Source organism: Gadus morhua, chromosome 11, assembly GCF_902167405.1.
Source record: "Gadus morhua chromosome 11, gadMor3.0, whole genome shotgun sequence".
NCBI classification, from domain to species: domain Eukaryota; kingdom Metazoa; phylum Chordata; class Actinopteri; order Gadiformes; family Gadidae; genus Gadus; species Gadus morhua.
The window spans coordinates 11,022,425-11,049,665 of record NC_044058.1 but is presented as its reverse complement, the minus strand read 5'-3'; the positions used below and the strand labels follow the sequence as shown (position 1 = coordinate 11,049,665).

Here is a 27,241-nt window from a genome sequence, read left to right as displayed (position 1 = left end):
CACACGTTCACGCGTCGTAGCCGGACACTCGTATAATGACGCAAAGAAATGTTCTAGTTGTTAAAATGTAAATTCATATAGCCTACAGTAGCCAGAAAATAAAGCGCCGCTACAAATGTTGTCCCAACAACATAATATGCCAATTCGAAATGATTTGTTGCCGTTGCTGTTGTATGTAGAAGGCTAAAAAGACACATGTAGTAGGCCGAATGAGCACTGCAGACGTTTGCCTGATTTAGAATCGGCTGCTATGTGTCTGTTATTGTTATTTTAATAAATGATTAGACAAATAATTAACTTTAAACGTGCCTTCATGAGCAGGCCCGTATTTCTGTAATGCAATTCTAGCTGTTTTGCTTCCTCATCATAAAGATTGCTAGTGTTCTGATTCGCAATTAACTTTAGTTTTGCAGGCGTTAGCCTCCGGAGCCAAAGGGGATTTACAACCCAAAACAGTTCTTCTGTCGTGTAGAGATCCTCTGCTAGTGTGAATAACACCGCATAGACTTCCTTTGAAGCTCGTGAGAAAAGCCAGTCTCATCGGCCCCTCTCATATCCAGAGTTCACACCTGAGCTGTGAGCGCACGAGCGCACACTTGACACGTTCGTCAGAAAAAAGAAAGGCGCGTGCCTCGTTGCAAGACACAATGAATGACATTTGGTTAGTTTTTTGATTTTATTTTCTTCGACAAAGTAAACATTATAAATAAATTATGTGCAAATTGATAAATATGGCAACTGAAACATTTGGCCTGTGCAGACACAGCGTATGCTGTATAAAGTGTATAACCCCTTTACATTAGTAGCACATGTACGATCAAATACAAACATGAACCAAGGGACCAGTGTTTACAACACTTTGGGGACATTTGGACAAACTGTCAAAAACAACGCGGGCGGCATATATTAAATCTTGATTTGGGAAAGCAGCATTTGCAGTCATTTTAAGTTCAAGTATTTTCTTTTTCGGCTTCTGATGTTTTGGTCCCGATGTTTCAGGGCCATGGTCTCCAGAGCGACGAACCGGACCGGGAGAGGGACTGGGCCACGGCTTGGTTCGGTCTCAGCGGGGGGGAAGCGTGCTGAACCGGCGATCGATGAGACACAGCCACCTCACCCATTGGGTCACCTCGCGTCGACTCTCCGTGCCTCGACTTGATCAGCTGGCGGATGGATAGCAACTTGTTCGTTTGAGGCGACGAGGAGCACGGTTTAGCGGTGTACGTGAGACTCGCCGGGCGCGAGGAGACGAAGCCAGCGACGAGCGCTGCGTCTAGCGTGGCCTCTGGCCGCAGCCCCTCCTCCTGCTGGCCCAGATAACGCACAGCTCTCTGCATGCAGGCCGAGACGCCGTCTTTGAAGCCGTTGTTGCCCAACTGGCATCCTTCTCTATTGCTTGTTCCCTCGGTTGTGACGTTGCGCAGAAAGAACACCGTGTGCTCCAGAATCTCCGCTTTCTCAATTCGCCTCTGCGCGCCACCCTGATTCAAAGAGAGAGAGAAACTTAATAATCGATGCCAAACCGATAAAAAGAAGCAAACAACACGTTGTATTCTTCTCACACATGTGAATAGAAGCCATAGTATAATCCTTTACCTCTTGTTGTACGCCTTGAAGCAAGAGGTGTCTCAAGCCCTCCAGACTACGGTTCATTCGTTCCCTGCGACGTCTCTCCACTTGTGGCTTGAGGAGCTGAGAGAGAAAAGGGAGGATGATAAGTTGAAATATTTCATCAAAACAACAACTTTTACAAAGCCTATACCCTCCAAATAAATTGTGGGATACATTTCTCAACACACCCATTCATTAACAAGTTATAACTACACATATTGAAATGAACGATGGGTCAAAATTTACCTTTCTATTAATCTTAGCCTCTCGTGTTTCTTGAAGAAGTTTCATCTTAGCGGTCATGCAGTGGTAGTTCCGCTGCTTGTGTTCGTATCGGACAGAGATGTCAAGTGAGTGACCTCCATTGAGCAGCGACAGCATTTAATGCCGACAGGACAGCACGTCAGGAGGCCCCGCCCACAAACCTCAGGTTTTTTTGGTGGCGTCACACCAAGCTTTTATTAGGACACTCTAAGCACAGCTGCTATAGCAGATGATATTGGATGTTATGTCAGGAGATTGTTAACGTACCGTTGGAACACCATTTTATCTCAATATTTAGATACATGTAGGACTTATATCTATATATATTTATATCCATTGTTCCCATTTCTATCTTCTTACGTTTTTTTTTTTGGAACTGTTTAGATGAATGAGATGTGCCACATTTCCATCTCACCATCAACCATCATCATCGTCTTCCCTCCCTACAAGATGTCTTATCTTAGTTAATCCGCGAGCACGTGCAGGTCGGGCAGCCCATGGTGTGAAGGCATGCGTCCATTGTTATGGATACGGTGGTGCAGCTGTGAGGGGGGGGGGGGGGGGGGGACGACGACGACGACGACGACACTTTGAAGTGTCACAATTATTTACATATGAAGGGAACAACCCGTGGCACGAGGGTTTTACTGGCCCGTGCTGGTGTGACTGAGGTTCAGGGCCAGGGGACCAAACGGACAGACAGGTACTGGACATGTTGAACGTACTCAACAACGCTCTTTAAACAATGGATTTATTGGCTCTTTCCTATACACCGTTCGTGGAAAAGCTCAGAGGCTATTCCATTCCTCCCTTCTGAAAAGAAATACCTATAGGTTTAGAGTCGTCCAACGCGCGCGTGTGAGACCCCCGCACCCCCACCCCACCCTGCACGCGTTCTTGTGAAGTAGGCTAGGAATTCTAACACACAATAAAAGCCTGACGCCTTCCCATGAGAACGGTTTTGGGGACAAGTTCCCACGGTGGATCCGATCTCGTTCTTGCGCGTGGCAAATAGACCCACAACAAACTAGTACCATTATCCATCAACGTGCCATGAGAAAAGTGTGTGTATGTTTGTGTGTGGGTGTGTGTATGTCTGTGTGTGTTAGAGTATGTGTGTGTGTGTGTGTGTGTGTGTGTGTGTGTGTGTGTATGTGTGTGTGTGTTTGTGTGTGTGTGTGTGTGTGTGTGTGTGTGTGTGTGTGTGTGTGTGTGTGTGTGTGTGTGTGTGTGTCCGTGTGTCTGTCTGTCTGTCTGTCTGTCTGTCTGTCTGTCTGTCTGTCTGTCTGTCTGTCTGTCTGTCTGTCTGTCTGTCTGTCTGTCTGTCTGTCTTAGTGTGTTTATATGCATGTGTATGCACTGCACAAATACTTTGACTGTTTGTCAAAGTTGAACCGGCGCATATACAGCGAGTGCCACTGCCACACGTTAACACCTGGTACAACACATGGACAGCTCTGGCAGAAGTGCAGCACAGGCCTAATTAGTTATTTCCGACCATGTGCCACAAAACATGACTCCCTGACAAATGTCCAGATGTCCATAAACTCAAACAGCCCGCTGGTGTTAAGACACGCTTGGCGTCCATGTGCGCTTATGTCGGCACGCGCGTCGAGCCCCCACTGGGCCCTCATGGAAGTGACACCTCGGGCCGAGACCCGGGCCGGGCCGAGGCGTCGACATGCGAGGCGCAGCGTCCTTACGCATGAACTTTTACGCAATAGGGGTGTTGTGCGTAAAACCAATGGGGTCGGTCTGAAGATATGCTGTTTTTTTTATTTCTTATAAAATCTTTATGTAAAGGATAGCTATTTATAACGGATATTTGTTGTTTGTATTTTTGAAAGGTTGAATGCTAAAAATAAATACCCTTACTTCGTTCGTAGTGTGGTCCTAAAACTTGTAAAAGTATGCCCAATATACCTTGTATTTAGTTTATAAGTGAGTAATAATAAGTGATCGAGTGCAGAGTTCATTTGGATCTCCAACTGCCATTGAAAATAATGAGGTTTAACACCATGAGCTGTGAATGTGTGGACGTGTGTACGCGTCGATCGTGTGTGAGAAAGAAGCCTGCGCGGGTGTTTGGTGGTTTTGGGTTGAAAAATCAAGAATTTCCATTGAGGACCCCGAGGTTATTGTTTCTTGGCATGGGGCGCCCCGTGGCGAAGAGCAGGCACCTCCTCGTGGCAGCGGCTATTAACACGTTAGGAAGGCTCGAAGTGTGACGGGTCATTCACATCATTTGGCTCTGCCCTGCCCGGGAACGATCTCATAGCAACTTTCCCACCGTATCACCTCAGCTCATGTCACCTCTCCTCATGTCACCTCGCATCATCTGGAAGTTGATCATCGTTAAACCATTGAATCACCTTTCGTTATTCCTTTCTTTCCATCTTTCTGTATTGAGAATAAATCATGAACATCCAATTTAAGTGTTTATAATCTGACGAATAATAAAAAGTTACACTTTTAGATATGGGAGATAAAAGAAAGAAGGTCAATAAAAGTGCTAAACGTAAAATAAGAAAGAGATTTGCAAGTATGTTTACAAGCCAAAAAAGTCTCAGTGAAGCAGAACCACAAACCGGCTCATAACAATAAGGGCTGGTAATGAGATTCTAAATGACTCAAATTTTACACAGAAATAATTAAATACATTCATATTATTTCATTTTCATGGCCGTTGTCCAGGGACGTTAAAGTACTCTAGGTTTGGGTGGTCCTAAACGTCTTTGTACTTAAAGGCCCACTATGCAACTTCGGGAATATCTTCGCTGTTTTCTTGGTTTTGGCACGCACATTACTCTACACAGCGCCCCCTACAGCTTCGTAGTAGATATTTCACAACACTGTCGTAACAACTCGTTCACGTCCCTTCCCCATGCACTTCTACGCGAGCCATGTGCATTTGTTTTCAAAGAAGCCGGCGAATGCGTGGAGCCATGTCCGAAGTAGATGTTCATAAAGTGTAGGCAAGGTTATACATTTTTAAAAGGATGTATTTGCATTGCAATAAACATAAATCCATCCTTTTTTATAGTTCACCGGGAGAATTTATACCCTAGGTTATAATTGTTTTATCTTAGGTTGAACAGAACAATCAGTGTAAGAGGTTTGGCCAACATAATAATCGAAATAAACAAGAACCTGGATTCGGGGATTCAGTCTGTATCTGGGGGACAGACGAACAGCAAAACACCCATGGAAACAAAGGTGTTTATATGGTTGCAAGCAAGCTAGAAACATACAGGGCTCACAACAAAACGGTCGAGAAAACAATTTTTACAGGGCTCACAACTAAATGGTTGAGCAAACACATTTGTACAGAGACTATCAGAATCAAGAATACCACGAAGACAAAGTTCACCCAAGGGTACTTTCAATTTCAAAAGCAACACGGCCGAGTCGGCGTCTGATTTGCAGTCTTCTTTTTCTTTCAGTTCACGCTATTCCTGAAAAGCTTGCCCAACGTTTACTCGTGTCTGGCCTCTCTGTCGGTCAGTCTCCCTTTTCTCTTCTTCTGTTCCTCCGACATTGGGTTTCTCTGTCTCTTTTTAGTCGACTGATCTATGATGAATATAGCAATCCCTTAGTTACTTGTGTTTATCGAGCCGGTTCCGTGTTTGGGGGTCTGTGCCGTAAAGCAATTCTTTACTGTAGTGACCCTTGCACAGAAGCATACGGCCGACATCTTTCTTTATTCTGGGTGGAAATAGTAACATAGTTACGCCATTAAATGCGTTTATGGAAACATTTTTAGCGAGAAATGTGCATTTTACTTTCATAATGTTCGCTCGGTGAATGTGAAGGATGTTCGGTTTGATAGTTATGACGAAGAGTGAACGCTCCGTTCACTTGCATGGACAGAGTCTCTGGTTGCTAAGCAACCTCAACGTCTTGGCGGACTATTTCTGTCCTGAACAACACTACGAATGCTGGAAACACACCAGACACACCATGTGAAGTTATTTAACCCGATTATCGTTATTTATGAGTCCTTAGCCCAAGTGAAGGAGTTCAAGTACCTCGGGGTCTTGTTCGCGAGTGAGGGTACTATGGAGCGTGAGATTGGCCGGAGAATCAGAGCAGCGGGGGCGGTATTGCGTTCGCTTTACCGCACCGTTGTTAGGAAAAGAGAGCTGAGCCGCAAGGCAAAGCTCTCGATTTACCGGTCGATCTTCGTTCCTATCCTCACCTATGGTCATGAGGGTTGGGTGATGACCGAAAGGACGAGATCGCAGGTAAAAGCGGCCGAGATGAGTTTTCTCAGAAGGGTGGCTGGCGTCGCGGGATAGGGTGAGAAGCTCAGTCATCCGTGAGGAACTCGGATTAGAGCCGCTGCTCCTTTACTTAGAAAGGAGTCAGCTGAGGTGGTTCGGGCATCTGGCAAGGATGCCCACTGGGCGCCTCCCTTTGGAGGTGTTTCAGGCACGTCCATTGGGGAGGAGACCTCGGGGAAGACCCAGGACTAGGTGGAGAGATTATATCTCAACACTGGCCTGGGAACGCCCCGGGATCCCCCCGTCAGAGCTGGTCAATGTGGCCCGGGAAAGGGAAGTCTGGAGCCCCCTGCTTGAGCTGCTCCCCCCGCGACCCGACCCCGGATAAACGGATGACGATGAGATGAGATGAGATCGTTATTTATATCCGAGATTATTTAATCTAACCCGATCTAAACTCTATCATGCACCCAAACACGGCGGCGTTTGGGTTTCCTACCTCGGACTCTAGCGCAGCCACAGGCGCGTTGAACCATTTTTGTGACACACAATGATCAAGCGTCAGGTTAGGCGCGTGCGGTTGGTGTGGCCGTACCATTAGTCGATTGATCCATGATGAATGCAACAATTGCCTCGCAACTGGCTGTTTATATCTAGCCGGTGCCATGTTTGGGTGTGTGTCTGTGCCGTAAAGCATTTTCGAAACTACAATCTGACTACATTTTCGAGGATACTTCCGCTGCGTCACATCCGGATTGTGTCGGTCCGAACAGATCAAGTTGCATATGCGCTTTTTCACTGGAGAGGCGACATGGGTAAATGACACACCCACCAATCGACCCAGAAATGGATGCAGAACCATCAGCATAACTCTCAACCTGCATACTTAATGTAATTTTGGCTAAAAAAGTTGCATAGTGGGCCTTTAATCTTTAAAAAAATTCCCAAACATATATCTTCAAGGTTGTATCTGTGTCTTTTGTGGAAACCCTGCCCACTAGTGGCGACCACGAGGAATTTCAACTGGGTTTGCCAAGCCTGCTGTTGTTATCCTTCTGGTTTGTTTCCAACTCCAAGCAGTTTACATGAAGCCTGGGAACAAGACAAACCTGGGAGCTCATGTTTTTCTTGCTCCGACCTATGCGTCTGCCCCCCCTCCCGCACAGTACAGGAAATATGGAATAGCTTATAGCAGGTCAGAACTACTTCTATAGTTGGTAGTCAATTTTGGTTTTCAGCCTCAACTGAGCGTTTGGTAGAACTCAACAGTGTCTGTGTGTTGTTGAGGAGGGCTGGTTCTACAGGGCCGTCTGGGTGGTGTTGGCATGGCTGCCCGGCGCCTCAAATCTGCTCTTCTGCTCTGACGAGCCCCCCAACCCCATCCCCAACCCCACCACCGCTGCCTCCGTCCTGGCCCGGAGCTGGCTGTGCTGCAGGGTGGCTGGGTGGTCTGGGATGGAGGGGACGTCCCGGGGCGGGGGGATCACCGCCCCCCTCTCTACCGCCCCCTCATTGGGGGGCCGGCCGTCCGTCACCACCACGTAGTTGGGCTCCGGCTGGGGGGGGCCGCTGGAGTGCCTCTGTAATGCATGCTGGGTACAGGAGAAGGAGCGCTGGCGGGGGGCGGGCTGCGGGGACAGGAAGTGAGGAGTCACGGCTCTGGGGACCTCCAGGGGCCGCTCTCGGTCCTCGTCCTCCGAGGTCACCTCCGCCAGGGTGGCGATGGGGCGCGGCGAGCGGCCCATCACCCTCGGGGGGACCAGCGCCGTCGCTGATTGGTTGAGCTGTTGCGGGCGCCAGTTCTGGGGGGAGGGGTACTGCACGCGGCCAACCGACCAATCACTGTTGGGGAAGAAGGTAGGGAATCAAAGATCTCAGTTGTTTTTCTACAATAAATAACATCGTTTGAGAGAGAGAGGACATTTTATAAAAGGCTTTGAAAGGGAAATCATTAAGGAGCAGGTAGTGGTTGGACATCTTGCTCAAGGATGCTTGCAGGTATACTGTGGACATGAGGATTCAAACCCCAAACCTTCTTGCTGGGAGGTGACCCCCCCTATAGCCACTATGTCTTTATGGGCCAGTTAACATGTCCAGCAGTGTACTTGCAGAGGACAATCCCTTTGACCTCCTACCTCTGTGGCGGTGGGGTCATGTCTCGGTGACCCAGGACCCCTGAGAAGGAGGCGGACCTCCCAGGTATCCCGGCCGACCCCGCCCACGGGGAGTACATCAGCCCCCGCTCCTCCCACAGCATGTCATTCACCGGCTCCACCGTGATTGGTCCTCGCTGCACCCGGTGGGCCAATAGGAGCTCCAGTAGCTGGTGGTGCACGCCCTCTCGGGCCATGTCTATTGGACAACGGCCCCTGCGGTCGTGCAGCTCCTGATTGGCTCCGTTGAGCAGCAGGAGGCGTGTGGTGTCATAGCAACCATGGAGGGCGGACAGGAACAGGGCAGTCTCGCCCTAGTGGAGGAAACATTGGTTCATTTGTAGATTTAGCTCAGGGAAGAATTCAGAATCCAGGAAGAAAAGATCTTTCCACTCCTTAATGGAGCCGGAGGATTTAAGCCGCGCCACTTAAACTAACAGCTAATCAGACATCCTAAGACCTTTGGCTTAAGGGTTAGTGCAGATGGCATCACCGATTTGAACCCCAGCTGACTAGTGGGTGTGGTATCCAAGAATCAATCCTAACCCTGTTTCACTAACAAGGAAATATTTGATTTATTAATACTAATTATATCAATAATTAATCAAAGAAGCAGGTTTGAAAACCCCTGTCCTCTACAGGAGGCCTTGGGGGCCTAAAGGACAAGGACGTGAACCGTGGTGGAGGTCTGACCTTGTTGTCCTGAAGGTCCACCGCCGCCCCGTAGCGGATGAGAGTCCTGGTGAGAGAGAGGTGGTTCACGGAGCATGCCCAGTGGAGCGCGGACCGCCCTGGGACCGGGAGGGTGGGGGGGGGGTGCACAGAGAGCAAGGCGGGAGGGGAGGACGTAGGGGTAAACCGACAGAGAGAGAGAGAGGGGGAGAGAGAGGGGGGAGAGAGAGGGGGGGGCATCAGTCATGAAACAACTATGAACACAACAGAGGTGAAGCTAGGATGTTAGTTGGCAGAGGAGAGATGAAGAGATAGGGGAGAGAGTGAAAGCGATGCATAGATCAAGGAATATTGAAAGAATAAGAGCTGGAGTTGAAGAAGAAGAAGGCAAGGAAATTAGGAAAGTACGTCAATTAAGCACATAAGGAAAAATGATTGGAAGAAAGAGAAAGATATATCCATCCACCCAAAGATCAGGGGGACGGACGGAGCATGTTAGCTCTGCTCAGAGTCAGAAGGTATGAGGGGGTCTGAGAGAGACAGAGTGAATGAGTGAGTGAGTGAGTGAGTGAGTGAGTGAGTGAGTGAGTGAGTGAGTGAGTTTGTGAGTGAGTGAGTGAGTGTGTGAGAGAGAGAGAGAGAGAGAGAGAGAGAGAGAGAGAGAGAGAGAGAGAGAGAGAGAGAGAGAGGGCGAGAGAGGGGATGAGTTGAATGGATGTAGAGAACGGAGGAGGGACACAGAGAGGATTGAGAGAGGATATAAGTCACACTAAACCTCAGTGTTTCATATCTGTTGTCTCTTAGGGCCTATAATAAAGGAACACTATCAGTATGAGACCCAGTAGTACCGGTGTGGTCTGTGTTGTTGACGGGTACTCCAGCTCGAAGCAGCTCCAGGACCACCCGGTCCAGACCGCTGCGCACCGCCCGGATCAGGACCACGGAGCCGTCGGGGCCACACCAGTGCACCGGGGCCGTCTGCAGGTACAACACACATACTGACTTATACTGGGGATTCATATGATAGTGCACCTTTTAAAACCTGCGCTACAAGGTGCTCTACAGGAAATATTACCACAGTTAATACAAACATTAGAAAATTGGAGGTGGATATATATATATATATATATATATATATATATATATATATATATATATATATATATATATATATATATATATATATATATATATATATATATATGTACGGATGACATTATTTTACTTTACCTGCTGCGGAGGACTGAGGAGGGGAGGTGGGATGTTGTTTCTCTTCCAGCCTCTAGGGGGAGCTGTGAGACAGTGAGACCGTTGTTAGCGATTCAATTCATGTTACATCTATGTGCGTGCGTGCGTGCGTGTGTTCTTACTCTGCATGGGCCGGGGTGTCTGTGTGTGTCCGGCCCGGTAGTGTTTCTGCTCCTGGCTGCGGTGGTCGCAGATGGACGCCTCTTGCTGGCGGCGCGAACAGCGGGCGTTGATGTCCTCCATGGAGCTCTGGGTGAAGTCTGTGTCACTCCCTATGTCCAGGTCCCTCTGCGGCCTGGGACCAACACACAGGTGGAAGAGGCATTCTAGCGCTTGAACTGGTGTTTTATTAGTATGGGTAGAGACAATTCAGGACAACACTTCAGTGCTTTTACAAAATTAATATAGAGTATATGGGATTCAATACTTGTCTAGAAGGAGCAGACTGCGATGATTCTATTTGCAGAGTTTTTTTTTAAATGCTGTGACCTCTACAAGACTCCACACACATGCAATGTCTGGAGCCTGTGGGTAGACGAGATTTGTTTTTACATTTCATGTAAGGAAACCTATCAGCCAAGAGAAGCAGAATAACATAACAAAGTATACAATGGCTTGACATGATCAAGTGAGACTATATCAAAACAAACAAAAAAGACAACTTTCCATAACATACCTGAAAAAGCAAGCTCTTGACTAGAAACCAAGAACTGTTGTGGTTTCTTAGCACACGACAGGAAGACCTCGAGAGTGTCTTAATTGCGGGCTCCATTGTCAAGGCTCCGGTCGGGGGGCGTGTAGGACTACATCCGGCCCTACCGCTACGACACGGCCATTGTCCCAGCAGACTAAACATCCCCCCGACCCACGCCCAAAACCAACCAAACCCACCTCATCATACGCATGGCGTCCTCGCCCAGCGGCTCCCTCCTCCTCTTCTTCTCCAGCTCCTTCGCTTTCTTCTTCTTCTTCAAGCCGTTCCTCTCTTTCTCCTTCCCGGAGCGCGAGCGGGGCTCCTGGCGCCCGGAGTGCTGCTGCTGCTGGTGGTGCCAGGCCTTGGAGTCCCCACCGCCGCCACCACTGCTGTTGTCGCTGGCCGCCGTAGACCGGTGTCTGGTCCCCACCCCTCCTCCGCCCTCGCGATCGGGGCACCGCTGGTCGCCCCGCCGCCGTCGTCTGAAGCGCCTCACCGCCAGGAGGACGGCCAGCGTCGAGGCCAGCGCCAGGCCCACGGCGAGGGCGATGACCACCCAGAGCCACGCGGGGGAGGAGGAGTCTACTGCTGGACGGAGACGGTGTATTGCTTGATAACCGGTGGTCAACATGTAAACAACACTGCGATTTAGCCGGTGTTTTAGTTACACAGCAAGCAACTGCCTGAGTGAGGTTCAATCTCAGTACAGGCAGATGTTCTGCCATAATTTGTGGGATTTATTTCAACCAATCAGAAATACTCAGAATATAACCTCCAACTGTGAACTATGCAGCCAATTTTTCACCAGAGGGGGAGCTATTTGCTTTTAGTTTTCGGTTGCGCTTTAATGCGTCAGTCTTGACTTACTGCTGTCTAGTTTCACGTGTAGGCTACCAGTTTTTGTTAGCACAGCATATGATGACTGTGAGTTATTAAACAGGTCGGTCTGACAGGGAACACAGTGTCTGCTGTGGAAGGGTAAATATTTATTCAGATCTTTCCACAGGTTAAATGTAGGTCAACGAGGACAGACAGACAGACAGACAGACAGACAGACAGACAGACAGACAGACAGACAGACAGACAGACAGACAGACAGACAGACAGACAGACACACACACACACACACACACACACACACACACACACACACACACACACACACACACACACACACACACACACCCAACCTTTCCCCCCTTGCCAGCCGAAACCTCTGGCCCGTACCTTCTTTGGTTTCCTTCGTCACTTCCTCCTCCCTTGGTCCTATTTCCTGCTTGAAGCCCCGCACATCGATGACGGCTCTGAGCTCCGTCAGCGTAGGGAACGATGGCGGCCGCTTTGAAATCACGGCTCGCAGGAAGCCCCCCGCCTCGGCCGCACTCAGGAAGCAGGAGGAAGGGAGGCGGGAGCATGGCCTGTTGTCCACCTGCAGGAAGAGCACCGAGCTGGGAGGGGGGGAGAGAGAGAGAGAGAGAGAGAGCGAGAGAGAGAGAGAGAGAGAGAGAGAGAGAGATAGGTAGATGCAAAGCAGGAGAGAGAGGTAGACACACAGCAGGAGAGAAGGAGAGGGAGAGAGAGAGATAGGTAGACACACAGCAGGAGAGAGAGAGAGACGGACACAGCAGGAGAGATGGAGAAAGAGAGAGATAGGTAGACACACAGCAGGAGAGAGAGAGAGAAAGAGATAGGTAGACACACAGCAGGAGAGAGAAAGACAGGTAGACACAGCAGGAGAGAGAGGGAGAGATAGAAACATAGCAGGAGAGAGCGAGAGAAGGAGAGAGGTAGATGGACAGGAGAGAGTAAAGATAAACATATAGAAGAATAACATAGAGACAGAATGAGAGAGAGAAATAGAGATTTAAAGAGAGAAAGTAGGTTTGAGAGGAAAGTTTATATGTTTATTCAAGAATCTCCAAATAAATAAATCGGTGTATTTTGGTGGTATCATCAAGACAAGAGCATAACCAGCCCCAGGCTGAGCGGGAGACGGGTTAGTCTAGTGGATAGGGCATCCATCTCTTACCATATGCGTTATAGGTTCAGTTCCCCGTGTCCTCAGACTTCCTGTAAGCCTCCTTGAGAAAGAAGCTTAACTTCCAAGTGCTCCTTTTTAAATAGACTGTCGCTAGTATGTTGGGAATTTTAAAATGTCTTCGGAATGACCCAGTATTTAATTTTAAGAACGATATTTTTTTAAATAATATCCAAAATGAAAGATAACCAAGTGTTTTTTCACTAACCTGTCTAGCTCAACAATTAGAGCATTGTATTTTCAGTGCCTGGGTAGTGGGTTCAATTCCCACATTAACACCAATGTAAACATTTAATGCCCTCACTTGTTAGGCGCTCATGAAAGAATCCAAAAAATATTTTCATGCTAATTATTTGTTTAGCCTTAAAATAACTGAATACAATAGATTCCCAGGGTTCATTGATGGACTCCAAAAATGGTGGCTCTTCTAGGCGTCGTCAGGCACACCTGGCCAGCTAGGCCCAAAGCCTAACTGGTTTGGAAACAGCAGCTCATTTGTTATCACTACTCGTTTATTATTCCTCCTTGTTATGTTTCTGTTGTGGTTAATTAATTCCATTTGTTAAACATCAGTTTGTGTTTCATTAGGGGCTTTCTGTTGTGGTCTGTTTGGCTATAACAAGACCTACAACGGCATTTGCAGAAGCTTTAGCAATTAGCAGTTGGAGGTTAGACACTATGTAGGGATGACTAGTGGCCATTTTGAGAGTCGGGTGTTTGAGTAGCAGTGAATCTTTGATAAAAAGAATAATTGAAGATAAAAACCATACTTTGGTTTTAAGAGATACACTATTTTAATCATACCATATTCATCCTTATTCAAGACATTTGTGGAGCTACCCCACAACTCACCCGCCGGCGTCCCCAGCGGTGGGCTGCTCCAGCAGCTCCGCCAGCTGGGGGGCGTCCAGGGCGTGGATGTCCCTGGTGGGGGCCAGCGGGGCAACGGCCCTCAGCTTGAGCGACGTGCGCAGCAACACGCTCAGCGCCCAGAGCAGAGAGCTGTTGGAGGACACGGCTCGCTGAGGGGGGAGGCCCGCGTGTGTACAGTGGACCACCAGGGTGCCCTTGGCCCACACGGGGGTCTGGTGGGTGAAGCAGTCGCTGCCGTCCCAGCCACAGGGGGCGCTATCGCAGCCCTGCTCGCAGTGGGAGTTGGCGTAGTGGTCCCGGCAGTACTGGATGTGACCCGGACTGTGGAGGGAAGAGAGGGCGGGGGGGGGGGGGGGGGGGGGAGGAAGACAGTGATAGGTAGACAGAGGAAAGGAAGAGGAAAGGAAGAAGGAGACAGGAGAAGAGAGAGGGGGAGTGGGTGAGGAAGGTAGTGAGAGGTGGAGAGTAAGGAATGGAGAGAGTTATAGAGGGTAATAAAAGGAGCAATGGGGGAGAGGTAGAGGGAGAGATTGAGGGGTAATGTCAGAATGCTAAATGGTTGGGGAATTCAGTTAATTTGAGTTAAGACATGCAGGTTAACTGGATTCAATAAATGCTGCACTGTATGAGCATATATGCGCACAAAATATGCGCTGAATGGTGGGAAACACATTTTGATAAACTATAGAAACAAACATATACATATATTATAAAACCATGAATGAACAACGGTTAAAATATAGTAAATCGTAAACAGTAGTTATTGTGAATAAATATCCCTCATCATTAGATTGACGTACAGGAACAGAAAGAAGAGGAAGAACAAGATGTAGGATGTGTGTTTTACTTGCACTTGCCCCTCTCCTTGAGGCAGTCCAAGCCGTCTAGGAGACACCGTGGCTCAGTACACTCTTTGTTGCACGTCCCATCCCCAAACTTCTCCTGGCAGTGTCTGCTTACCGGACACTGACCCCAGGGGTCGCTAGGTGCCGCTGAGAAACCAGGGGACCGAGGACAGACATGAAGGGCCACACACACACCCACACGCACACACACACACACACACACGCACACACACGCGCTCACACACGCGCGCACACACACGCGCACACACACACACACACATACACACACACACGCACACACACGCGCACACACACGCGCACACACACACGCACACACACACACACACACACACACACACACACACACACACACACACACACACACACACACTTAGCATCATGAGGTGTGGTTCGCAGTCAATGTTAAAAGTTAGCATACAACATAGCATTGCTACAGTTGAGTTAGTTTCTGTTTCGCCTTTGAATAGACTTTGAAACAAAAACATGTAGATACGGCTCTAATTACGATAGTTACAATACAATTGTGCAGCTGTTATATATTAAATATACGCTGAAAGTAAAAGCCCTCGGTTGGTTGAGCAGTCGATGACCCACATTAAAATACTCATCTTGTGTAAAGGGCTGGTGAGTGAAGGGAGAGAACAGCTTACAGACTTAAAGGTCCATGACATTGGCTTCCAAAGGGAACGGGAAGGGGACCTGACACAAACAGGAAGTTTCCAGAAGCAGCGAATAGTAACAGGAAACTGAGTGGGCCGGGACTTGATCAAGGTTAAAGGTCATCGCCATGGCAATGAGGAATGGGATGGAATAAGGCAATGGGCCTTGGCCCCTTGGCAGGTGAGTGAGCGTGTATACCTTTATAACATACCACTTTAGAGCTGAAATGCTAAATGTCTAGTATCATATAAATACTCTGATACGTTCATTTTGGGAACCACACATTACATAGAAAAATACTTTGGTAACACTTTACTATAAGAGGACCTTAATAAACCATAAATTAACATTAATTTAAAATGTTATAAAGCAGTAACATTGGTGTTATAATTATGATTAGGGTTAGGATCGAGATTTGGGGCAATGATTAGTGAACCGTTAAATAATGTTTATAACTGCATTAACTAAACGTCGTTAATGGTCAATTAATTTACACTTTTTGTGTAGTGTTACCATAACCTTTAACTAACAACTAAGTTATTAAAACCTTAGTCATTAGTTAAAATAAGTTCAAGGTCACATGATAGTCAGAAGAGAACAGCTCTCACCAAAAGGATTACCATTGGCTGAGAGATAAAATGAACATAATAAAAGAAAATGATCTTGACTAAGATAAACCTCAGGCGTGAATAAGATAAACGTACCTTGATGAAGCCTGCATAGTCCCAGCACCACCAACAGCCTCGCCATCAACCACCTCACTCTCCTCGAGTCCTCCACCACCACCTCCACCTTCATGCTCCTTCGCTCCTCACACAGTCCTTTTATCGACCTCCTTCTTATTGGTACTCTTCCAGCCCACGTCCCAGCCACACCGGTCCCGTTGGGTCCAACGTGCCCCGCTCCCTGGTTCCAATGCCTGTCCAGGCAGTTTCAGTTCCTTCTTCTGTGAATCCCGGCTCTGCTGTGGACCCCCGTCCTGGTGCTGGTGACGGTCACAGTGGGTCCGGTCCGTGTGACCGGTTGGGAACCGAGTGTGCCCCCTCCCCTCCACCTTCCAGCGCCACCACCCTCCAGCACGGCTATTCTTTAAGCGAAGCCCTCCGGATATAAGGACTACTTCCTGCCACTGTGTGGGAAGAATAGAGCTGGGGCCTGGGGGTTTGGTGGGGGCGGTGTTGTGTACGCTTGTTATTGACTGCAATTTTTGAATTCAAATGTTGGAAAAAGCACTGTGTTTGCATATATGCCATCCCATGCACACTCACACACGCACGCACACACACACACACACACACACGCACACACGCACACGCACGCACACACACAAACGCACGCGCACACGCACGCACGCACGCACGCACGCACGCACGCACGCACGCACGCACACACACACACACACACACACACACACACACACACACACACACACACACACACACACACACACACATACACTTAAGCATAAACACACAAGTGTTTACCTTTCTAGCCATGATCCCTTGACTTTCTTTCCATCAATTGTTGTTTTACACCTCGGCTCTTCCTTCACACTCTTTAAACCACATACATCTAAACTTGAACACCTCAATGCACAAACTGGCCCAGTGTACAGGGAACTCAAGGTCTGTGAGGAAGGTCTGCTCTTAGGTTTTATGTTGACATTTATTGGCGTTATAAAACAGTACAACACTAAGATGTCTCATTGTGCCTTAACAGAAAGCCGCAATGTTTGATAAGAATTGATAACGAAGGTCCAGTCTAAAGTTTTATAGATTGTAATACATTTTGGATTACGAATAGGGTCTAAGAAAATGTTACAGGTTCATCTTTCCATATGTTTTTTTTCTTTTTACAATATTTCGAATTCCAGACATGTTAACCGTACGGTACGGATGATAGTAGGCCAGCAGAAAACTGGCCTTAAGTAAACCAACAGGGGGAGCTAAAATGTTGTGAGTCTGTTATTTCCCTCCTTCCCACGTGGTGTCGTGCTGGAGCTGAAAAGCTTTTCAACACAGACGTTTTGGAAAGGGGTAAGTTAGGCACGTTTAACTTAGCATTTTAGTAATAGTTTCAGGAGTAGCCATCACACCAAATAATACAAAATGCCGCCAGCCTTGGATAGGTTGCGGGATCGTCCTCTGCATCTTGATCAGCCCAGCGGGCACAGGGACTTTCCATGTTAGGTTACTTTCGCTTTCAGCTCGGCTGGCAAAAGAAGCTTCGACAGCTCGTGAGTAGGTCGATTCTCTGTATTTGATCGATTTGTCCGTTTTTAAATGCATTATTATCAACAAGTGGACCGACTTGCATGACTGATCATTTTCTTATTGCAGGTTGGACATTTTTGACTCTATTTTTGACTTCTATTCCGGTTCGAATTCAAAGCCAAGGTAAGGTGTTAGTATGGCAACAAACTATGTTTCTGTAATTGTATAGCTGGGCAGAGCGTGTTTCAATGTTAAATTATGCTATTATCACCTATATCTAGTGTTTAACTCGATTATATTAGCAAGCCAACTGCTATGTGAAAATGAAAGTCAGCTTAGGTTTCGAATCGTAACAAAGGATAGGCCTACTCGTTTCTGGGAACATGGTTCATCATGGGCAATGTTTGATCCACTTTGTTTTTTTGTTTTTTATCTCACAAGCATGTCCTCTCTCTCTCTCAATCTGTCTGTCTCAGATTATTTCTCTACTCTCTGACAACACTTTCTTCATCAGGGCATGATGTCCAAAAGTAGTTCCTTCGGTGCGGCTTCGGTCTTCGTGCTGGTAGATGCTTGTGTGGTGCAGTCCATCCGCTCTGCCCCCCTCTCACCCCTGCTGGTCGCCCACCCATACGTCACTTTGTGGGGTGGAGGGATCCTTCGAGCCTGCGCCTTGCTCTTCCTCAGCTTGTCATGGAGCCAATCGTGGATGAGCAGCTTCCAGGGGCGCCAGACCATCGGGGTCCTGTGCTTTCATTTCCCAGTGTATGTTAGTCTCTTGTGGGGGGTCGGTTTGTCCAACTCAGAGGAGCTATGGAGCTGGTACTCCTGGCAAAGGGTAGGCGCTTTTCTGCATTTATAACTCCTGTGTTATTGTTTATTATCATATCAAATACAACGTTGTAAAAGTGTAACTTTGATTCGAATGTGAATGTATACCTTAATGTAGATTTAGAGACTAAACTTGTATTAAAATGTCACAGACAATGAGGTAGAATGGTTTTACATCAATCTAACGGCAGCAATACAGAAACTTAAACTAAATGTTATCGCCGCAATATATTTCTCTAATCCTTGCTTTTTGAAGTGAAAGTCATGGTAATAAGTCCAAAAAATAACTTTAGAATAAAAAAACATCTGAGATTTCCTTTGATAGTCCAAGATACGAAATGTGGGTGTCACAGCAGAAGTAAAGGGCATTTGTTCATGAAGAACAAATCAACTTTCCAGCCATTTAGATGCATTAACCACCCCATGATCCTCTTTGTTTTTGTGGGGCAGCTATTGCACGGTTATGGCGTCACTGCGGTGGCCTGGTTGTACTGGGAGAGGTACGTGTCCTCGCTGTTCCAGAAGAAGAGGAGCAGCGAAGAAGAAGCAGATGCCAAGTCGGGGAACAATTCCTCCTCCCTGAAGAAGTTGTTGGGCTTCATGCGACCCTACACCAGCCGCTTTGTGTTTGTGATGCTGCTGGTCACTCTGTCCTCGTATGGTATGTGGATGTGTGTTAGTGGTGATGAGGTCCTCATATGTACGTCAATCTGGAAAGTGTTGGTGCTGAATGTGTTTGTGATCGTTCTGAGGACTTGGTCTTCATATTTTATCTAACATTGAAGTGTGTTAGAGGTGCTACATGTTAATTGTGATGTTTAGGTCCTCATATGCTAGGTCAATCTTGACTCCTGAAAACCTGTGCTTTACATATTGATGGTATTCCAATTTTTTTATTGAAACGGTAGAATGAAGGTGGGGGAGATGAGTATGAATGGAAACAAGACTCATGATTGACTCAATGACTCCTTGATTACGATAAGGATCGATGTGTTTGATAGCCAGATGTTCCTAAAACGTGTCTAGTCAGATGGATGTGTTTTTGTGTCTGATCCGTCTCTCTTGGTCTCACTCAGGTGAGATGGCGATACCTCATTACACGGGACACATGGCAGACTGGATCATGGATGAAAAGAATCCAGATGCCTTCACCCAAGCCATCACAATTATGGCAATAATTACCATTAGCAGGTATACTTCTATACTGCTTTCCTAAGGCAGAATAGTCCTGAATACTATCTTATATTATTCTATTTTATCTTGGTCTACTGTCTAAAGTTGAGCTTAGACCCGTTATGGTCAAGGGTGAGATCCCTTCCTATAAACATCTTTGACCATGATGAATCGATTGGTTGGTCGAAATTTGGTAATCAGTTGCGACCAGCTTCACATTGATGCTGGGCTGGGACCGAGTCGGACTGGGGCCATGTTTGGATCTGAAGGCCACTGACTTCCTCCAAAACAGCACTTGCGTGATCTTCTTTGACTTCGGCCCTAGAATTAATGAACACAGATGTGCCTCTTAGTGACCTATATTGTCATTCACTGTGATTCAGAAAGGTGTCTGCTAATATATACTAATTTAAACTGTGCTGTTTAAGTGTTGTAATGTCCGTGAAGGCTTCATTACATCTGACACCTCACTGACTTCAGCACGACTACTCTGAACGTGTGTTCAGAGTAGTCGTGCTGAAGAGGGAGTTTTGTTTATAGGCACAAGCAAGCACATTTTTTGTAAATCAAAACGAAAGAAAAAGCACCTTACTCAAGCCTCGATCAGACACAAGGCGTGGCAAGGCGCACCGCACTGCCTTTCTTTGTTGTAGTTTATAGTTAGAAAACAACAAAAACATATTTTGGTTTTATTGTTACTAGTTAGCACCTGAATAACTGCTCTTCACCTAACAGCTACCTTCTATATAAACATTTATAATTAATCTAAAGATCTTCTAAAAAATGGACAGGCGTGGTTTCTCCTCCGTGTAGTACATTTGTTGTCATTACCCCCACAGAAGGCCCTTGTTTGTAAACAATTACAAACACTGTTTAACAATGATTGTTAATTATTTTTATAAGAAAATAACATGTAATGTTATGTCTCTTGTTATGTCTAACAAAAAAATGTAATAACAATAAAACTTCATTAAAAATAACTAAACAAGCTAAAAATTCCAGAATAACTATAAGTAATATTACTTATAGTGCTTTCTAGTTGTTTTCAAGTCATGTTTGGCATTTGTTTGTTTGTTTGCCTGCAGTGCGGTACTTGAGTTTGTGTGTGACCTCATGTACAACGTCACCATGAGCTGCATCCACACATCAGTGCAGGGCAAGGTCTTCCAGTCCGTGCTCAAACAGGAGATCGCTTTCTTTGACACCAACAAGACAGGTAATCTCTCCCCACCACCCGTTCCTGGACTTCCAAAGAATGACACCAATGACCCAAATAATGTGTTAATCCTCCGGGGACCTCTTTAACAAAACATAAATTAAGACTTACAGGCTCAAAGCTCAATTAAATGTTATCGGCTATATGACCAGGCCTGTATTAGCCCAGAATACCAACAGCAAACACAATCAGATAAATGTTATAAAATGAACGCATATTTCTATGTAATTGTTTTTCAACAAACAACCACCAAGCTGTGGCCCCCATATCCCTCTCTTGTGGCTGTCCATGGAAATTAACAAACCAACACGATGACTTGGTCTTTCAACAAATATCCTCATACATCACATCATTCCATGGTTATCTAGCATATGTTTTAGTTTTTCAGAATGGTTAATCAGAATCATTATATTTACAATCATCTGTAATTTAAAATATATATATTGAATATATTTTCGCCCCTTTCAGCAACATAATTTTAAATTGTGTGCTATTATATCTGTCTATTGAACTATTTGTCCGGCTTCAGGGGAAATTGTGTCGCGTATCACCACGGATACCAACAGCATGAGTGAGGCGCTGAGCGAGCAGCTGAGTCTGGTCATGTGGTACACTGCCCGACTGGTCTTCATCCTCTACTTCATGTTCAGCCAGTCGTGGCAGATCTCCCTGTTCACCTGCATGGGGCTGCCCATCCTCTGGATCATCCCAGAGTGCTCCGGAACCTTCCATCAGGTGGGGACAGGGTGCCTCTGGGCGCTATCCTGGGGTCCCTGAGTTTTGTTATTTCATGTATTATTTTTCTGATTGTAACTCATTCACATAGTTTGAGTTTGTTTGTTTTGGTTTAGCATTTAATTATTTTGGGAAAGCTGACCCAATTCGCAACATCATTTCTGTGTCTTATTGTTCTCCAATTGTGTTTCTAAGTGCTGATAAAGCGACTGCCCACACAAAACACAGGGTCAATACTTACTTATTGCCTACCAAGAATTAAAAAATAATAATAAAATAAAAAAAATAATGAAGAAGAATACTTCAGCATAATCAACATCCTCAATAACAATAACAATAAGAATGCAACTAAAACAATAGGAGTAGGAGAGTTGCAGTGAATGCTCCTTGTTAAAAGAATATACTACTTGCGTATTATCGTTAAAAATATAAAAATTGTCAATTCAATTAAATGCTCCTCAGCCTCATCACTCCTCTTTTCCCTTCAGGCGATCTCTAAAAAGGTTGCAGAGTGCATTGCCCAGGCCAACCAGGTCGCCACAGAGACGTTCTCCAACATGAAGACAGTGCGGTGCTTCGCCAATGAGGACGGCGAGATCAAGCGCTATGAGGAGCAGCTGGACGTCATCTACGGCCTGAACAAACGGGAAGCCTTCGCCTACGCCGCCTCCACCTGGGCCAATAATGTGAGTCGGGAGGAAAGGGCTAACACAAGGAACTCAGGGTCTGTCGAGAGCCCTTTATCGACTAGTCATATGTTTCAACCTGGACTTGAATAGGTTTTGAGTACTATGTTCTAACTTTGACCAGTCTTGTGTTTCAATTTTGACTTGGTTATGTTTCAACTTCGATCAACCACTGGGAGGGTCAATCTTTAGCTCTTAAGATAAAAAAAGAAGAAATACACAAGGATAATAGTAATATGTGTGTATATTTGTCCTGTGGGGAAGGACATAATAGTATAGTGGTTAGTGTGTTGGACTACCAGTTGAAAGATACTGGGTTTCAATCCCCATTGTTAGCAGTGTACCTGTAGGCCAGATGCCCTCCCCCTCCCTGCTCTGTAATGTCATGTCTCTGAATTGTTTGCGGGTGTCTTTGGATAAAAGTTTCTGGTAAGAGGCTGAACAGTACTGTTGTCCTTTAACCCCCTGCAGACCAGCACCCTGGCGCTGAAGGTGTTCATCCTGTACTACGGAGGGACGCTGGTCACCGGGGGCACGGTCAGCAGCGGAGACCTGGTCGCCTTCGTACTCTACGAGCTCCAGTTCGCCTCGGCAGTGGACGTAAGAACACACAACAGAAACCACCAATTCTGGTCGGAACACTAGACATAAACCACTTGTTTAGGTCTAGACACAAATTGCAAACCACCAGTTTGTGTCTTGTCTTGCAAGTTCTTGACCGAGACTCAAAACCAGTGGATTTTTTAATTAGTTAAGATAAACTGTGTGCTATTTTCCCAGACACTATTGTCTATTTAACAGTTTGTGAGTTCAATGTACATTTCTCTGAATGTTTGCTCTTCTCTCGTCTCAGGCTGTGATGCGTTGTTACCCAGACGTTAAGAAAGCCATCGGAGGTTCGGAGAAGATTTTTGAGTACCTTGATCGGGATCCCCAGGGTCCCCCTATAGGCACCCGGGACCCCCAAGGGGTGGAAGGTCACGTGGAGTTCCGGAACGTCACATTTTCCTACCCTGGGAAGGCAACCCCTGTGCTCATGGTATTGTGTTTTCATACCACACTCTTGTTTGTCCGTCTAAATGTCTGTTTTGCTGCCTTTGTTTTAGGACTAATGCTCAAAACTATTTGCAAACTAATAGATTGATGCATCGATAATCGCAAACCAAGATCAAACGTTTGATTTGTTTACTTGATGATAGATACATGATCACTTTTTCATTGATTTTCACAACAATAAGCAATAAACTGGGATTAATTACTGATTAGAATCAAGCTGATGATCAGACCCTTTTGTTTATAACATCAACAAATCAACTAGTCTCAACTTTCTCACTTGACAAAAGATCAGCAATCTATTCCTCCCACTCCACCCCCTCCTCTCCATTAGCTCCCTCCCACCAACCTCTGCTCCCTCCACCCTAGGATGTGTCCCTGAAGCTGCAGCCCGGACAGATCACGGCCCTGGTGGGGTCCAACAGCTCTGGGAAGACCACCTGCGTTCGGCTGCTGGAGCGCTTCTATCAGCCCCAGGCCGGCAGTATCCTGCTGGACGGAGAGAACCTCAATAGCTATAAGGAGCATCACAAGGTGCGGTCATAATAAATAATCTCTCTCTCTCTCTCTTCCCCCCCCCCCCCCCCTCCCAGCTCGGTGCTCTTCCTGCAGGTGGACAACAGGCCATGCTCCCGCCTCCCTTCCTCCTGCTTCCTCCTGCTTCTCTCTCTCTCTCTCTCTCTGTCTCTCTCTCTCTCTCTCTCTCTCTCTCTCTCTCTCTCTCTCTCTCTGTCCCTCTCATAACGCATACTGTGTGTGTGTGTGTGTTCCTACTTTATAGCACTTTGATGATGACATAGTTCATCTTTAAGATTGATGGATGATATGCATATATACACTGAGTGTCTATATATGACTATGGGATGACATTATCATTAGTAAGGCCAAGGGGCAAAGTCAAGCTATCGATCTTGAAGGAATCTTTATTTACTAATAGCAAGCTGTGGCTATATGATTATTTTATATAATTGTATGTCTTTTTTGCCAGGTCGCTGTTGTGAGCCAGGAGTGTGTTCTGTTTGCCCGCTCCATCGCAGAGAACATCAAATATGGCTTTGAGCACGCTACTGATGATGATATGTACAGAGCCGCCAGGATGGCTGCAATCCATGACGAAATACTAAAGTTCCCAAACGGATATCAAACAGGTGGGGCCAATATAGCATATATGCCATTTGGGAAAAGCTTTTAACCAACACTTCTTACTAGCAAGTGAGTGCATACATTCTTAGCTGTGGTGTGACCAGTGGGAAACCCCTAACCCTGGCATTGGTAAGGCTGTGCTCTACCAGTTGAGCTAGACAGAGATAGTGTTGGTGTGTTTTGAATTGGTTCGGAAAACGAGTCCTGACTTACTGTTTTTTTTTTTAATAAGGAACGTTGTTTATTGTTGACTGTGTGAGAGGTTTCTCGACGCCCCCTGGTTGATACTCCAGTGTCTAATACTTTATTTTACACTTTAAGCGTCAAATTCCAGCTTTTCAAAGTGGGCACAAGGCTAACAAAAGTAAAATAAACAATTGTTTAGTTTTATTTTCTGTAAGAAGTCACTTTTGACCCACAAACCCTCAAAATTTGAACTTTTCACACGGACGCAAAAGGCGAGCAGGGTAAACCTCATGAACACAAAAAATTCCCTAAGTTCTTCCTCTGTTTCTCATTCTCTCGCCCTCCCTCCCTCCCTCCCTCCCTCCCTCTATCTCTCTTCCTCTATCACACCATCTCTATCTCCCTCTCTATCGTTGCCCTCCTCTTTCTAACTTTTCCCCCTCCTCTCGCTTTCTCTCTCTCTCTCTCTCTAGATGCGGGTGAGAAGGGGGGCATGGTGTCGGGCGGCCAGAGGCAGAGGATTGCCATCGCCAGAGCTCTGATCCGGCAGCCCAAGGTCCTAGTGCTGGACAACGCCACCAGCGACCTCGACGCAGAGACGGAACATCAGGTTGGTTAAAGTACTACGAAAACAATGCTACTGATAATAAAACTACTCATCATGTTTGTCAAAACTTTGTTTGAATAGGAAAAAAAATCAAGACGAGGATTCTCTCAGTTCATTTTTTGGTAGGGGAGGCTTTTTTAAATGGTATGTATGTATGTATGTATGTATATATACAGTTTAAATATATATATATAATATATTAAAAAGCCTCCCTTACAAAAAAATTTACTGAAAGAATCCTTGTCTTTTTTTTAATTATATATATATATTATCCAATATGATAATATCGCTATAAATGAATCTGTTTTTTAGAGCTCAGAACAGGGCTTGAGGATACCCTTGTATATCCAACACTAACCTGATCCTACCCTGCGCGTGGCGACCGCTCCACCTCTCTGCCGGGCTCAAAGCCCCCCTGCACTGAACCCCCGTCTAGTTGGCTGGCTATTTTCCGACCACTGGACGCTCATCATTTGTCACCCTCCACACCCAGGTCTTCAAGGCCCTGCTGGGGCGGTCCAACGGCCCGTGCTCGGTGTTTCTGATCTCCCTCAAGATGAGCGCCGTGGAGCGGGCCGACGACATCCTGGTGCTGGAGGAGGGGCGCGTGGTGGAGCAGGGAACCCACAAAGAGCTGATGAAGCAAGGGGGGCGCTACGCCCAGCTGGTCGCCAACCAAAACCAGGGCTTTCAGCGGGCCGAGGAAGAAGGGGGAGGAAGATGAGTTTTTTTTGGCTGCAATTAGTCTCTTGTAAGGGTATAATATGTCATTTCTGCCGCTTGGGGTCTCTCATTCAAAACGATAACAGAAAAACATAGTATGGGGACGCCGTGAAGTAGCATGGGCCGAAGATGAAATTGTATTCAACTTGTATTGACGCTACGTTTGTTCATGTTTATTCACGTGATGTTGTTTCCACCTCATGAAATAGCTGCAAGTGTTACTGCAAGTATAAAATAACTTAATTTTATTATTTGACTACCGAAACAGCTATAAATAATGCTATTTTGGGAGTTCCAGCCTTTTTTCTGTGGTCAAAACAATTAGAGTTGTAGTCTTTTAGGTTTTTAAATGCAGAAATGTTACATATTATACCTTATACCTAAGTTGTTTTTATACCTTGCTATGCAATTGGCATTGGCACGTGTGTCATATACAATTGTCTTCATATATTTTGCAGATCTACTTTGGGTTTCATCTTCATTTTTTCATCACACACAAATCTGTCCATTGCCCTGTCTAAAAAGGTTGATATTAGTTTTTTATGTTAATATTAAAAAGGTTATTTATTGGACAATGTGTCTTTTTAAATTGAAAGACCTGATTAGGCCTCAACATTCTTTGAGGGAATACTTTTTTCTAGAGTGCTCTTAAATAAATTATATTTACAAGTATGATTGAATAATTGTGTCAAATCTTTTACTTTTTTTGTGTTTGAAACTTAAAAATAAAACCAAATAATTTTTAAATTGAAAGACCTTATTATGCATCAACATTCCTTTGAGAGAATACTTTGTTCGACAGTGCTATTCAATACATTTTATTTACACGTGTAATTTAATAATTGTGTTGAGCTTTTTATTTTTTGTGTTTGAAACTTAAAAATAAAACCAGATTAAAAATGGTTCTGTTTTTATGTAAGCAATATCGTAGAAGTTGAGATACTGCACACTATCTTTGTAAAGTTATGTAGCAACGTAGGCCTACTATCTGTTGGTCTTGACTCAAAAGCAAGCTTGTGCGCCATCTTCTGTTCGAATATTAATTGTTCGCTGCTTACAATAACATAAAGCTGACATTACGCTTTATTCAGCTAGCCGAATATTTTGCTCAAGCGAACGACCATTATCAGGGATGTGCAGTGCAGCTGTCAATGATGTATTAGTAGGTGATCCTCCAAAGAAATGCGGTACGTCAGTCGATCCACAATAATGCAATATATTGCGTTTCTGTTTCTGGAGAGCATTTTGAGAAAGGTTGACATTAATACTTAGGTATATTATACAATATTCTGCAGTAAGAATTGCAGACCACTTTAAAGGTCTACTTGGTAATAAAAAGGACGAGATGTTCCAAAGCAGTCTTGGGCGTGTGG

At 45.8% G+C, this 27,241-nt stretch overlaps 3 protein-coding genes across 7 annotated transcripts; 1 reads left to right on the top strand and 2 right to left on the bottom strand.

Annotated features, from left to right (window-relative positions):
* Nucleotides 1-652: 652 nt before the first annotated feature.
* LOC115553909 (transcription factor HES-2) lies at nucleotides 653-2,007 on the bottom strand. Its single transcript, XM_030370438.1, has 3 exons — nucleotides 1,858-2,007; nucleotides 1,597-1,692; nucleotides 653-1,481 (listed from the first exon to the last, which is right to left on the bottom strand). The coding sequence occupies exons 1-3, from the start codon at nucleotides 1,990-1,992 to the stop codon at nucleotides 996-998; spliced, it is 717 nt and encodes a 238-aa protein (XP_030226298.1). The 5' UTR covers nucleotides 1,993-2,007; the 3' UTR covers nucleotides 653-995.
* A 2,293-nt stretch (nucleotides 2,008-4,300) lies between these two features.
* notchl (notch receptor, like) lies at nucleotides 4,301-16,405 on the bottom strand. Its single transcript, XM_030369505.1, has 12 exons — nucleotides 16,007-16,405; nucleotides 14,624-14,768; nucleotides 13,756-14,097; nucleotides 12,093-12,313; nucleotides 11,063-11,453; nucleotides 10,294-10,466; nucleotides 10,154-10,215; nucleotides 9,772-9,901; nucleotides 8,945-9,042; nucleotides 8,234-8,565; nucleotides 7,024-7,940; nucleotides 4,301-4,616 (listed from the first exon to the last, which is right to left on the bottom strand). The coding sequence occupies exons 1-11, from the start codon at nucleotides 16,098-16,100 to the stop codon at nucleotides 7,397-7,399; spliced, it is 2,532 nt and encodes an 843-aa protein (XP_030225365.1). The 5' UTR covers nucleotides 16,101-16,405; the 3' UTR covers nucleotides 4,301-4,616; nucleotides 7,024-7,396.
* Nucleotides 16,406-17,277: 872 nt separating this feature from the next.
* Nucleotides 17,278-25,940, top strand: tap1 (transporter 1, ATP-binding cassette, sub-family B (MDR/TAP)). 5 transcript variants are annotated; one of them, XM_030369509.1, is made up of 14 exons: nucleotides 17,278-17,338; nucleotides 17,421-17,538; nucleotides 18,030-18,353; nucleotides 18,797-19,007; nucleotides 19,423-19,537; nucleotides 20,605-20,735; nucleotides 21,265-21,470; nucleotides 21,959-22,156; nucleotides 22,628-22,756; nucleotides 23,010-23,195; nucleotides 23,579-23,743; nucleotides 24,198-24,357; nucleotides 25,012-25,148; nucleotides 25,639-25,940. In XM_030369509.1, the coding sequence occupies exons 2-14, from the start codon at nucleotides 17,485-17,487 to the stop codon at nucleotides 25,867-25,869; spliced, it is 2,247 nt and encodes a 748-aa protein (XP_030225369.1). In that variant the 5' UTR covers nucleotides 17,278-17,338; nucleotides 17,421-17,484; the 3' UTR covers nucleotides 25,870-25,940. The 5 variants fall into 5 exon arrangements, with proteins under 5 accessions (XP_030225369.1, XP_030225373.1, XP_030225372.1 ...); XM_030369513.1 differs by adding an exon at nucleotides 17,642-17,698 and having other exon boundaries at nucleotides 17,282-17,538; XM_030369512.1 differs by adding an exon at nucleotides 17,642-17,698 and having other exon boundaries at nucleotides 17,282-17,542.
* The last annotated feature ends 1,301 nt before the right edge of the window (nucleotides 25,941-27,241 follow it).

What these genes read in the sequence shown, in the direction of transcription:
- LOC115553909 (XM_030370438.1), bottom strand. Translation starts at nt 1,992, where the DNA reads ATGCTGTCGCTGCTCAATGGAGGTCACTCACTTGACATCTCTGTCCGA. An exon ending in AGGCTAAGATTAATAGAAAG is followed by an intron (nt 1,693 to 1,857) that starts GTAAATTTTGAC and finishes TTTCTCTCTCAG; the next exon opens with CTCCTCAAGCCACAAGTGGA. An exon ending in TTCAAGGCGTACAACAAGAG is followed by an intron (nt 1,482 to 1,596) that starts GTAAAGGATTAT and finishes TCTTTGAATCAG; the next exon opens with GGTGGCGCGCAGAGGCGAAT.
- notchl (XM_030369505.1), bottom strand. Translation starts at nt 16,100, where the DNA reads ATGAAGGTGGAGGTGGTGGTGGAGGACTCGAGGAGAGTGAGGTGGTTG. An exon ending in GACGCCATGCGTATGATGAG is followed by an intron (nt 10,467 to 11,062) that starts GTGGGTTTGGTT and finishes TGTTGGTCCCAG; the next exon opens with GCCGCAGAGGGACCTGGACA. An exon ending in TGGACCTTCAGGACAACAAG is followed by an intron (nt 8,566 to 8,944) that starts GTCAGACCTCCA and finishes TTCCTCCACTAG; the next exon opens with GGCGAGACTGCCCTGTTCCT.
- tap1 (XM_030369509.1), top strand. Translation starts at nt 17,485, where the DNA reads ATGTTAGGTTACTTTCGCTTTCAGCTCGGCTGGCAAAAGAAGCTTCGA. An exon ending in CCTCCACCTGGGCCAATAAT is followed by an intron (nt 22,157 to 22,627) that starts GTGAGTCGGGAG and finishes AACCCCCTGCAG; the next exon opens with ACCAGCACCCTGGCGCTGAA. An exon ending in AGGCAACCCCTGTGCTCATG is followed by an intron (nt 23,196 to 23,578) that starts GTATTGTGTTTT and finishes CCTCCACCCTAG; the next exon opens with GATGTGTCCCTGAAGCTGCA.